Below are 12,294 nucleotides of genomic sequence, written 5' to 3'. Positions count from 1 at the left end.
TAGTAGAATTTCAGCCAGAAGATATGTCCAACATCAACCACTCATTAATTATAAATAATTAAAAAAATCTGCAGGCAAAATAGCCATTTCAGCTATTTCAGTAACAACTATTTCGCCACAACGTGTGTCGTCTAAATCATGCTTCAGGCTTCAAAACGCCCAATGAATAGTGTTAGCATAGCTATCAACTTATAGGCAACGTATGAGAGGTGAGAGTGCCCGCTAAGGCAGTAGACGAGGCGAATTAATAAGGCAACACATGTGATATATTTAGTGAAGCCTTTGTTTATTTTATTTAGGGGACGAATCGAGGATTTTCCAAACAGCGAGGCCTCAGATATATTTTATCAGGTGTACAGTCCTGCCATGTGGAATACATTAGTAGGCCTACTTTAAAGGGAATGTAATTTAAAAAGTAAAATTAATCGTATTGTTGATGTTATATTAGTATTATTATTAGTAGTAGTAATATCATTATTATCATCACAAAGTGTAAACTCAGAAACAAACTTTAACTTGAAAAAAAACGTTTGCACTTGAAAGCTCGGCTTCCTCCGTGAAAGACTCAAATATAATTTCATTTGAAAAAGCTACATTAAATAAGCTGTATAACCACAACACTAATGTGATACTTTCAAAAGTCGTGCATTGCTTTATAATTCGCAAGGCAATGCAGTGCACTTGGGACGAATTCCAGTGTTCCTTTAGTTTCAATCCATATGCGAGGCTCATGCTGCAAGATCCAAGATAGCCTACCGCAGCAAGCTGCCTGACAAACTGACCGACTTACTCTATGCGTTTACAGCATTGTTAAAATCCCATTATTTAGACACTATAGGTATAAGTGGTACAGGTCTGTTTCTAGACCTACAGTCTGTGTTGATGTGTGCGTGCAGTGTGAGCTCCCAGCTTTCGCTCGCTCTCTATGCGTTTCTTCAGACACCAAAATATGGCCAAGTGGACTGTCTGTGAGATCGATCCATAACAATTATGAGATTTAGAGATTGCTCATTTTAAAGCTAAAGTTATAGATTTTAGAGCTGTTAAGTGATGTCCTTTATATCATCCAGAGGTTCCATGTGTACATTTGCTTTGCTTTTACTTTTCCAAGAAGCAGCTGGGCTAGTTTAAAGGTAGAACGCTGCACTGATAGGGTATTGATCCGATAACGTTACCAAAATCGTATAGTTCTAACCACCACCTAAAAAGTAAACAGAAAATCACTCAAGTCTGTAGTGTGAAACTTTTAATGATTATTGGTAAATAAATGAGGCCTATAATTGCAAGGCCATTTAAGACTATACCTATACAAGAAAAACACACTTTTATAATAAATGCTGGTAAAAATCCCTTTTTAAACAATACTCCGCAGTCTGTGCATGCCACGTGATAAATCCACATTTAGGCTACATGACAGATGACAAGGCTTAACTTTAGTCCTACCTTGATAAGAATTCTAGTGATTTCATCAGAAATTACCCTTCAATTACATATTACCAATAAAGTTGACAAAGAGAATTTTAGAGAGGTTGTGCTATTGCCTTCCTTCTCCTCCTACCCGATGGCAGGTTCAGCTTGGCAGACACGTACATATTGGACGTTGGTTATTGATTGCAGTTGTAAACGCATTGGGTTAAGTTGTCGACCAAAACAGCACAAAGGAGCTAAATAAATGCAGCGTCCCTTAAAATAATACACAGTGCATGCTGCAACCATCTTGTTAAAATTTTATGACGTGCATCTCAGTTGGGCTGTGCATTTTTTGCTCGTTGTCTAAAATAGGCTAATTCATGATTATTATTATTATTTTAATTACTTCCGAAAGCTCAAATCATTTCTTTATTATAGGCTATCCATAAATGTTTATTTGATTACATTAATTTGATGTTTGGTATGCTAGGCTATATGTACAGCTGTAGACACAATGTAGGTCTATGTTTATGTTCTACTTCAATCCATAAAAATGGTGTTTATATGATCTTAGGGCATTATAGGGAAACCTTGTTTTTTTGCCTGCGTCGTACTTCCCATAGCTCTAGCGTATCTGTTGAGCGCCTTAAAAGTTTTCATCATCTAGTAAATTGACCAACGTTTTTCCAACACCAGGCATCAATGTTGCTACATATAGGCCTAAATGCATTTTTTTTTACCATATGTGCGAGACTAATGCATTCACCTAGCTAATACTAGTGTCAAAGGGTTTCCTTTAGGCTATCGAAAGCCTATTTGAGCAATAGATTTTTAACACGTTTTAGCATCTATTCTGTAAATGAGATCCGACTTTTCAATGCGGATAAAAAAAACATGTATGCTTTTTAAATTTGTCAATGACGTTGTGTCATAATGCAGGTGAAAGCCATAACATGGCAAAGGTAAGCCCTGAATCTCACGCTGCGGGCTCGATAAAGTCTCAGCAGTGACACCCGCTGTCATCCGTGTTTTACCTTTGATCCATTGAGATTTGTGTGTTTAGTGAATGGGGCGGGGGTGGGGCCTTCATGCAAGAGATTTGACAGCTGCCAAGAGATAAGTAGACCTAGCCTAAAATCCACTTGACCAAGGATGCAAAAAATAAGGCCTAGACCTATACAGTCGGTTAACATTCTCACTGCACTTTTATTATCTCCATACTGTTATCCATAGCCTATCCCATGTGTCTTAGAAGTTGTGCTTACTCGGCGCAATTCACCGTCTCCAGACTTCCATTCTTAAACAATTTTAAGAATGGAAACTCATTGGCCTCTTCTTCGTTAATAATAAAACGAGAAACTGAAGATGATGATATTTAATTTGTAACTATTTCGAAGGGTGATTATTTTGTAATTGCTCATTAGTCTTGTATATTTATCGCTGTACCTTATGGCAAGGCCGCGGGAATTGTGAGGGGGTTGATTCTCCCATTACAAGGATCAGTTTCAAAAGCAATTTGTGAAACTGGATAGATTGTGTTTGTCGTGACGTCGCATTTCAGTCAACGCTATAAATATCACTTCAACCCAACATAGTGGGCAGTTGCAGCTGGAACGCGGCCCTCTGCAAATAGTCCAACGAAACGATAAAACATAAGCCTGCAAATGATCTAGGACGGTGGAGCACCTTTGATCAAAAGACAGCAATTATGTGTTTTTGTTGCCAACTGTCAATACATTGAAGTGGAACTGGAACGGAGGACAAGCTGTACTGTACATCAATCTGCATTAGGCTACACATTTTAATTTTTCAAGGGTGGCTATTATTACATCAGTATCTGGTGCAATAAGTTGTATAATGTAGGTTTTTTTTTTTTTTTTAATCAAGGCATAACTTTATTTTGCACACCAGCGCAGACCGTCCACCGTACTGTAAAACCGCCTTTTAGTGGGATCAGCGGACGTAATTAAAGCTAGTAATTGCAGATTAGAGGTTTTGGGTCATTGGGGTTATTTGATAGGAGGCTGTTTTAAATGACGGGTAATTATTTAACACCACTCGTATGGCGCAGGTTTTTCACCTGTTTAAAACCCAGACCTCAATTTCAGAAACCACTGCAAGCAAGTTACACCAACTTTTTTTTCCCCCTCACTGTATGATGAATCATGGCAATGGCCCTCTGTGATTGATCGTTTTCCCTCTGCATAAGCGTGGCGTTGTTGAACATTTAAGTTAATGTTGCTTCTGAAACAAGTTATCGCAGCACGGGGTAACTTAAGCGGGTCAGGAGGTTCTCAATACAGCGAGTCCCATGGCCCGTATGCTTGTTTAGAAAAGCAAATCGATTAATAGGCCTAGCCTATACAAGGTCGAAGTCGCCGTCCACCGCTCACTTTTTGAGAATAATGAAACGTATCTATGAATAATTTAAACACATGGGTTGATTATAATGTGAATAATCGAATTAAACGTTGCATTTGAAAAACAGGCTAGAATAGAATGCATTATAACCTACTTCGGCTTACCAATGACCTTACATTTTAATCTTTATTTTGCACACTTACTGGGACTTAAAAATTAATTTAGTCTTCTCAACTCAAATAATGTTAATAAATAATAAAACGTTTCTAAGCCTGTTCTGTTTAGTGAAATATCATTCCCGTCCTTTAAATTCAGCTAATTGTCCAGCATTAAATGCAAAGCACCAGTCGCATTTAAATCGGCAATGCAAAATTAATAAAAGGGGAGCAAGCGGTAACGAGGGGGTGTCCTGTCTTTTGAGGCACAACGGAGGGAGAAAGTGCGCCAAATTTGTTTGCAGCGGATCAAGGCTCACCGCCTTCACTGCACTTTCTTTATCTTAATTCCAACTTGAAAAGATATAATTATCTAGTTTGAACAGGGCTGCTATCAAATCCTTCTTTAGGCAGGGTAGGGAACAGCTCGAGTGGATTGTGGGCTCTGAGCCGCTCGGTGTTGCCCGAGATAGGAGTAATGAAGTTGTGGAGTCCGGAGATACAAAGGGCATTAACCTCATTAGCATGAAACCTTTTCTTCTAACTATTGTGGGACCCTTTCAGCCTTCTAATCCCTCTATTTCAAAGCTGGGTTTGTAATAAAGCTTTTAGGGGTTTTTCAAAGCTAATAGTATTCTCCGCAGATTTTTTTTTTTTATTGCCGTTATAGTCCACAGACTGTTCAAAAATCCACTCATATAGAATGTGCATGTATAGAAAATGTTAACCTTTATCAAACTACGATTCAAAGTTTTGGGGACAACACGAAAACGTTTACCAATCGATGAATTTCGGAATATTTTGTCACGCAAATAATAGTATTGCTTATGCAATTTTATTTATAAAAAGTCGATTATTTGGGGATATTGTGTTTTTAAAATGAATACAAAATAAGGTAAAGGATGCATTGACGTTTTTCACATATGGCTAAATATAAAATGAATGTTTGCTTTCTATAGCCTATTATTCACATACTAATACAATAAAAAATAAAAAACAAGAACTGAAACCGAAGGATTCCATCCGTTGCTGCCGACAAGATTTGAAACAAAGCTCCTATTTTGCGGCACATTGCAAACCTTCTCTTATCGCGTTGTGAGAGGTAGTCAGATTGTACTAAATTATGTCCAACCAGGCCCCCTTGGATCCACGGATTAACAGATTAAAGTGGACCACTGGGCAATGCATCCCCTTTCCCCCACATATTACTCGTATGATAATTGCCTAAACTGATTTGCACTTTCACAAAAGCTCGCAGGACTCTTTGTAGCTTGAACAGACCAGACGCTGCTCGTCTACCAATGGAAATAAAACTGGTTAATGCCAGTCTATCCGACTGAGCGGCAAATGAGGCAAGAAAAAAACAAGCACTTCGCCCTGGAAAAATCGAGCTCAAGACCGTTGTTAGCATTCTATTTGTGTTACATTTTAACCAGTCAGTTTCCCCGTTTAATATGCTCACATTAATTACACAGCTGGTGGCATATTCCATTGATAACTCCATTGAATAGTGATACAACTATGATACCTCGCCTGTTTGTCCTACATGACAATGACACCAAGAGACCAAAAAGAAGAGACCTGTCAGTGCAACCCATACAATATTGGCCTATAATGATTTTCTAAAACAGGTATAATACAATGCAACCTAAACCATTTACTATACAGGGCAAACGTTTCATTTGGCATCTTTTTGTAAAAACAAAAAGGCTTTAATTTTATTCTGAGCAACATATTGATAAAACTTTATTGACAAAATATTGACAATTACATACTTCTTGGAAGTATACGTTGTGTTAAAATTGTAGCAAACTTAACACAAACACAAAATTATTTACATTCTTGTAAAAGACTGATTTAACATAAACATTAGCTTTTAGTATCTCTATACATGGAATACGCTCAGTGCTTGAAGTTTTGCTGCCTAGGCGGCCGTCAATTCTTGCATTAATCCTTCGAGGCAACTCTTTAGAGGAGGGGCGAGTCCCGATCATATATTCGCACCAAGATTACGGAGTCATGGTAAAGCTTCATTTTTAAGGAATGTCATGGAGAATTTTCATTTGAATTACTTTTTTTTAATAATCTGTTTTTAAATTTGTTTTACTCCTTAAAAACACTATAACGCAGCACTGCTACTTCATATTGTTTTCACAATCACTTTAACACGAGAATCATAAATTCAAAGACTTCACACTGTTGTAAAAAAAAAAAGGAAGAAGCACACAACATTTCTCAGATTAAAAATCGAATCAAAACAAATTTACTTTGAAAAAAAAAGGTCAAATTAATTAACCTACCAAAAATTCATTGCTCTACCATGCATTTCAAGTTTTACAAAAACAGCTGTATATTTTGGTATCTTGATGTGGAAGGTTCACGTCTTGAAAAAATAAAACGAGAGGGGGAAAAAGCCCTCAGAAGTGCAAATGTCCTATGCGCATTTGAGCTATGTTTTGTAATAGTGGTGATGAGGTGGTGCGGGTAAGTGTAGTGATGGGGGCGGGGGGGGGGGGGGGGGGGGCTGCATGTAATACCTGTCAATCACCTTGCCTTGGCAACGTGAACATTATTGACAGTTCCCTTGTAGTGACAGCAGTGCCACCAACAGGATCTCTCACCCTCAAGCTGCCGATCTCGAAGAATCAAAATGTGATATTGGCTTTACCCTCTCCCTCTGTCAGTACACAGCATCCTTATCCGTGACATCCTTCAAGCCACGCCGCTGTCCCGGGTTCGAACAGTTTAAGTCTTTTAATCGTCTGAGGTGACGTCAATTTCCTCAGGGCTTCCTTGTTTTGTGGCCAGTCTCCATCGGTTTATGTGATGAGTTCCTTTCTTTTTCTGTTGTGAATCCGACCCTTCCTCCTCCAGTTTCTGACGCTTGAACTTCGTCCTTCGATTCTGAAACCAAACTTTTACCTGTGGCGAGGAAAAGAAAGAAAGAAAGAAAAACAATCAGCGTAAAATACAACATGGCCTCTGAATAAAACAATTAAACAAAGAGAGTTGGCCTAACAGAAAGTATCACTAACGTGCCTTAAGAATAACTAGGGCTAGACGGACAAAGAGCTGCCAGGTATCTCGCAGTCAATCTAGTCGCGAGAGCATTGGCCGACTTTCATTTAGTGTCTTCGGTCTGAATAAATTAAAGCAACATAAAGAATTTAAATGAGGTAGCCTATTAAATACAATATTACTGATATGTCAGGAATGGCTTTCCTTTTGAAGTGCACCTGACCTGTTTACTAACGACAGGTTGAATCATCACTATCATTCCCAAACTCAAACTTAACTGATGAGCGGAAATGAACTCAGTACAACCAGCATGTGAGTGTAGGCTACATAATGGTATGATAGCAGTGAAACTCATCACGGATCAGTATGTTAGCTGACCTATTTATAATTCACCCCCTCATTATTCATAGCCTTAGCTATACATCCCCGTAAACCTTTTATTAGCATAGGCTACATTGGTAAAGTTCCGTCTTTAACTTAATTCATCACCTTTATCATTCATATCATCCATACAGCTGACAACCTGGCAAATGAGGCACATTTAATGTGCTTTCAGGGAGCTAATTGAAGCATTGAAGTGGCTCGTAGTCCATTTCTCTCTCTCTTGCTCTTCAGAAAGGCGCCGTTTAGAAAAGGGCCGGTGCTGTCACTGGGACAATAGACTCCGAGCGGGCCACTGAACGATACGCACAAATACGATCTTAAAATATGGTTAGGGAAATTCATAGAATCCGTCTCATTCTTTTAAGTGTCCATTTAAAACGGTTAACTGGTTAATTGCCAAACATTGTCCACAAGAGCCCTCTGCCTAAAACGGAATCGTTCAACCAAACCCCCTCAAAAAAAAAAAAAAAACGGGGTGAATTGGAAATGGTGGATTTAACTCACTCCAAACCATTAAGCTTTAGAACAATGCTTAGCTCTTTCCGTATGTGGTTGCCAAAAAAACCAACGATAAACAAAACAACATTTTCTGTTATAATCAACTAGAAATAAAAATCTGTAGCTATGTAGTAGACTACAGGCCACTTATGCCAATACTCATTGCGACTACATAAATGCAGATATGCTGACAAAGAGGACGAATAAACGTTAAAGAAATATTTAGCCTGCATAAAAAATAAATGTAAAGGCTTTCATTTTTGATTAAATCATTCAGAAGTGCATTTTTTTTGACAGAAACATTACCTGTATGATTACATGTATAGGCCGAGCAATTTCAAGGACGAGCCTATTGATTTCATTTGTTATTTAGGCCGTATAATATCCACAGCACCATGCGCACACCCGCATATGTACAAGCTAATGAAAACATCTTCTTACCTGAGTTTCTGTGAGGCTAAGGCTGTGAGCGAGCTGTTTTCGTTCCGCGCCGACGACGTAATGATTTTTTTCGAAAGCATGTTCAAGCCGTAGTAGCTGTGAAGGTGAAAAAGCTGTACGAATCCTTTTGGGCTTTCTTGCCAGTGCATTGTGCAATAAGAAGCTTTCCGGACTCGTTTCGTTTCCTGTAATGAAAATGATGATAATCAAAACCCTAGTCTCCCAAATTATTAGCATACATTTTCGATATAAATGTTAGACTACATTCATTCTGTTCCTATTAAATAATTGCCTATTATAGGGCTTGAGGTGTTATAACATTAGAGAATACAACATCTTACAAAAGAATATTGCCTGCAATATTATAATCTTCTCAAATAGGCTAGGAATAGCCTATAGGCAGAAGAAAAACAGAAAAATTAGTTTTTATGGTGTGCTCTAATTACGGGTTTGTTGCAAATTCAAAAGAGAGAAAAAGTAATACTAATTCAGCGGTAATCTTTCAAAATATGATGCTCACAATATTATTTCCCTATACCTGTAAATAAAACACACGGAAATATAGGCTACGACTGTTTTTATTTCAGACTGAACTGAAACATTTTCGAACTAATTCAATGGCCTTGAGTATCTTGAAGAGTGGTAGGCTAAATAATGGTTTTCATTGCGAGTGTTTCGATTAACAGCTGGGATAACAAATGTTTTCCCATAATTAATATTACAAAAGTAAAGTAAAATAAAACATTTAGACTTTTGCTATAATATGTTAGCCTATGGTTAATTTAGTAGTAGTAGCCTATAGCTAATAGGAAACATGTATTAGCTAATACAATAGTATCATATTTATTAACGTTTAATAATAATTTTTAAGGGAAATTAGATCACAATAACAACATTTAGGAACCAGATAACCACTTTCAGATAAAGGCGAAATTCTCATTTACCAGAAGGAAGAACGGAACAGTTGAACGGAAAATAAACTTCCCTTCTATAAATTAATTAGTTGCTCTTAAGCTTCCTTTTTTTCTTTTCTTTTTTTTACTAGTGATATGAATGCGTATTATTTGTAATATAGTTACATTTAAATATTCTGTAGGTCTTATCCTATTAATTATTTTAAAATGACGGAAACCATTTAGGTTATACGCTAAAATAAATAGCCTATTTAAAATAGGCAAAAATAGTTCAAATAAATATTTTAATTCACTAAAAATATAATACGAAAGTTATAAATACGTTTCTTGGGGTTTTAACCAGCTTAGTATAGTCTATATGGAATAAAGCCAGGTTTCTTTCTTCAAGAAATTGACTGAGAACCGTTGTAAAATGCCATAGCCTATTTCAAAACAATTTCGATTTAATAAAATTTGTATAAGCTTTTTTCGATAGTAATAATTGTAGCCTAGTATTTCTAATGTATAGCACAAAAGCGACATTTAGTTAGCCTAATTATCAATGAAAACCCGCCGTGTCCTTGGGCCGTGTGGCCTTTTTTTCTCTGGACGAGTGGTCAAAATAATTGGCGAATAAAATATTTTGCAGGAACTTACCTTGAAATCTGTGACCCAAGTATCTATATCTATGTATCAACCACGGGTAAAAAGTTGAAGGGTCCCTTTGCTGGCTTGCGAAAAGAGGGTGCGGACTGTGCGAGGACGACAGTGGGTGAGCAGCCAAAGCATGAGGAGGAGGTACTGAATGGACTGGGACGGCGGAGTTAGGAGGATGTGAAACAGCCTCAGCGAACACCAAGTCCGGGTTTGAGTAGACGCCCCTGCCGCTGGAATGAAAGCCGTTTAAAAATGGATTCATCTGGCTTGAGTTTGCATAGCTGAGCGCCGCTGGTCGTATGGGCTCCTCGGATCTCGACGCTGGCAAAGGATTATCCTTCGCTACCAAAGACTCTATGGTAAAACACCTCTTCGGTGTGGGTTGAAACATGGTTCACCAGTCAAGATCCCCCAGTTTAAGTGAAAACGGTACACGCGTTAGCACTAAAAAATACTCCACACCCAAGACCAAAGTTTTGTCAGCAAGAGACAAGTTAGTGGCAGCTAAAGAAAGGGTAAAAAAAATCTTTCAAAAGCACACAGCTCAACACATCGTGAGAGAGGTGGCCGACTTCTCCAGACAATCCATGAATGTGATCGGTTCCTCACCAGTTGTGCTAGCGATTTGTTAGTTCATGAGCCTAATTAGCTCTGGAGTCACATAAACAGTTTCCTCTGAAGCCTGTAATGGCTTGGTGATTGGTCGCTGCCGCTCGCCTTAAGGTTGAGGGAAGAGTCTTTAAGTGCGTCAATACGAACGAGCACGGAGAGGCGGATTCAAGCAAAACGGAACGGATTCGCCCAGAAACAGAGCTGTGGAGCAATTTACATACGCAGCTGATCCCATTGAGAGACTCAAGGTACTTCAGCATGTATTTGTGTTGCACACAGGGCATAACGACGCTTTTACACACGCTGTGCCTCAGTGCGTAATCAGTGCACGTTTAGATGTTTACACATGCTGATTTGTACTTGACTACAGAAGTAGAAATGCGCAGTGTCGTTCAAACAAAAGACTAATCAATGTAATTTTGACAGAAAAGAATCAAATGGCAATCTCCGTGTAGCTTATATCAAACTTGGAGGTACTTTCCTGGCAGTCAGTTCGGTGGGCCTGTCTAACGCCCACCTCGGTATTGTCTCTCCGCGTTTTCATTTTCTCCGATGGGTTTGTGATTAGTTTAGGGATGAGAGACTCTCTTTCTCTATTGGCCAGGAGACAAGGATGAGGCTTATTAGACACAGACAATATTTTCAGCCCTGTTTGTTTGTCGTATGACTACAAGAGTCTATTACCCTCTAACTACTCATTAAATTAGCTGAGTTCAATCCCATTATGGGTTACTAATGTGCATTCTGCATCTCAAAAGTTCAGGTATGCACAGTTGACAACGCGATATCTCTTGGGTTTAGAGTCTCTTTTGCAGGGTGTGAGGTAGTCCGGTGATATCTTAATAACGTTTTATTATTATTATTATTATTATTATTATTATTATTATTATTATTATTATTATTATTTTTACTTAAGATGCATCTCATACAGCACTACAAATTTAAATAATTAATTACTGGGTGCAAATGTAGGCCATATTAGTACCCTTTAAAAATACGGAAGCATTTAAGCAAAATTTCTACACTTCATTTTCTATCTAGGGTATAGGCCAATATAGCCTAAAACAAAATAGAAAAAAACTATTCACCTGAATTTATCCATGTTAAAAACTCGCGTTTTATGTATTTTTTTTACACGTGTGGTTTATGGCACGGCATGAGCCCAGTGCAATGTGGGAATTAATTATTAGCCTAAATGTTTACTAAATACTAGCTACGTCTACATTTTCCACGGTCATCTTGAATAATTTTGCATAGCTCTTAAAAACCCCACATTTGTTAATTAAAATAAATTAACAATAGGCTATATCAGCTATTGGTTTAACGTACGAACGCAGCATGACAATATAGCCAACGCTCAACACGATTCAAAGGCTATACTCATGCTGCATGGAATAAAACGGATTCTTCTTAAATCTTCCCTTTAGCTTTTACGGCTATGTTAACGTAAATTTATGCAGTAGTTTATTTTTAATTAGATTTGTATTCTTTTTCTTCTTATTATTATTAGCTTATTATAATGCTATTATTATTAAATAAATCCAAATATATAAGGATTATTATTATGTTGGTCTATTTTGCTTGCATATAATTATTACCAAATACATTGTTGTGTAGCCTATCTCGGTGTCGAATTCAAAAAATGTTTGAATTGAAAAATTATCTTTTTTTTAAATCATTGTTAACATTTTCAAGTGATTTATTGATTCCAGAAAGAATCCCGAATCTTCATGCGTAGTGGACAGTTTACAATTAATCTGAAACAATTAGCTATTAATTCAATATCTAATTCGTACGAGGCTATTTTTTAGCGTGTGGAGTTAATGTCACTCTTAGTTTTTGCTCGCCAGCTCTTCCGTAGCTAC

At 37.6% G+C, this 12,294-nt stretch overlaps 1 protein-coding gene across 2 annotated transcripts; it reads right to left on the bottom strand.

Annotated features, from left to right (window-relative positions):
- Positions 1 to 5,611: 5,611 nt before the first annotated feature.
- On the bottom strand, positions 5,612 to 10,802 carry emx2 (empty spiracles homeobox 2). 2 transcript variants are annotated; one of them, XM_067421048.1, is made up of 3 exons: positions 9,818 to 10,762; positions 8,268 to 8,452; positions 5,624 to 6,848 (listed from the first exon to the last, which is right to left on the bottom strand). In XM_067421048.1, exons 1-3 carry the CDS (start codon positions 10,206 to 10,208, stop codon positions 6,681 to 6,683), a joined length of 744 nt encoding a protein of 247 aa, XP_067277149.1. In that variant the 5' UTR covers positions 10,209 to 10,762; the 3' UTR covers positions 5,624 to 6,680. The 2 variants fall into 2 exon arrangements, with proteins under 2 accessions (XP_067277150.1, XP_067277149.1); XM_067421049.1 differs by lacking the exon at positions 8,268 to 8,452 and having other exon boundaries at positions 5,612 to 6,848; positions 9,818 to 10,802.
- Positions 10,803 to 12,294: the final 1,492 nt, after the last annotated feature.

The sequence above is a fragment of the Pseudorasbora parva genome, chromosome 17 (assembly GCF_024679245.1).
Source record: "Pseudorasbora parva isolate DD20220531a chromosome 17, ASM2467924v1, whole genome shotgun sequence".
Classification (NCBI taxonomy): Eukaryota; Metazoa; Chordata; class Actinopteri; order Cypriniformes; family Gobionidae; genus Pseudorasbora; species Pseudorasbora parva.
This window is presented reverse-complemented; position numbering and strand designations above follow the sequence as displayed.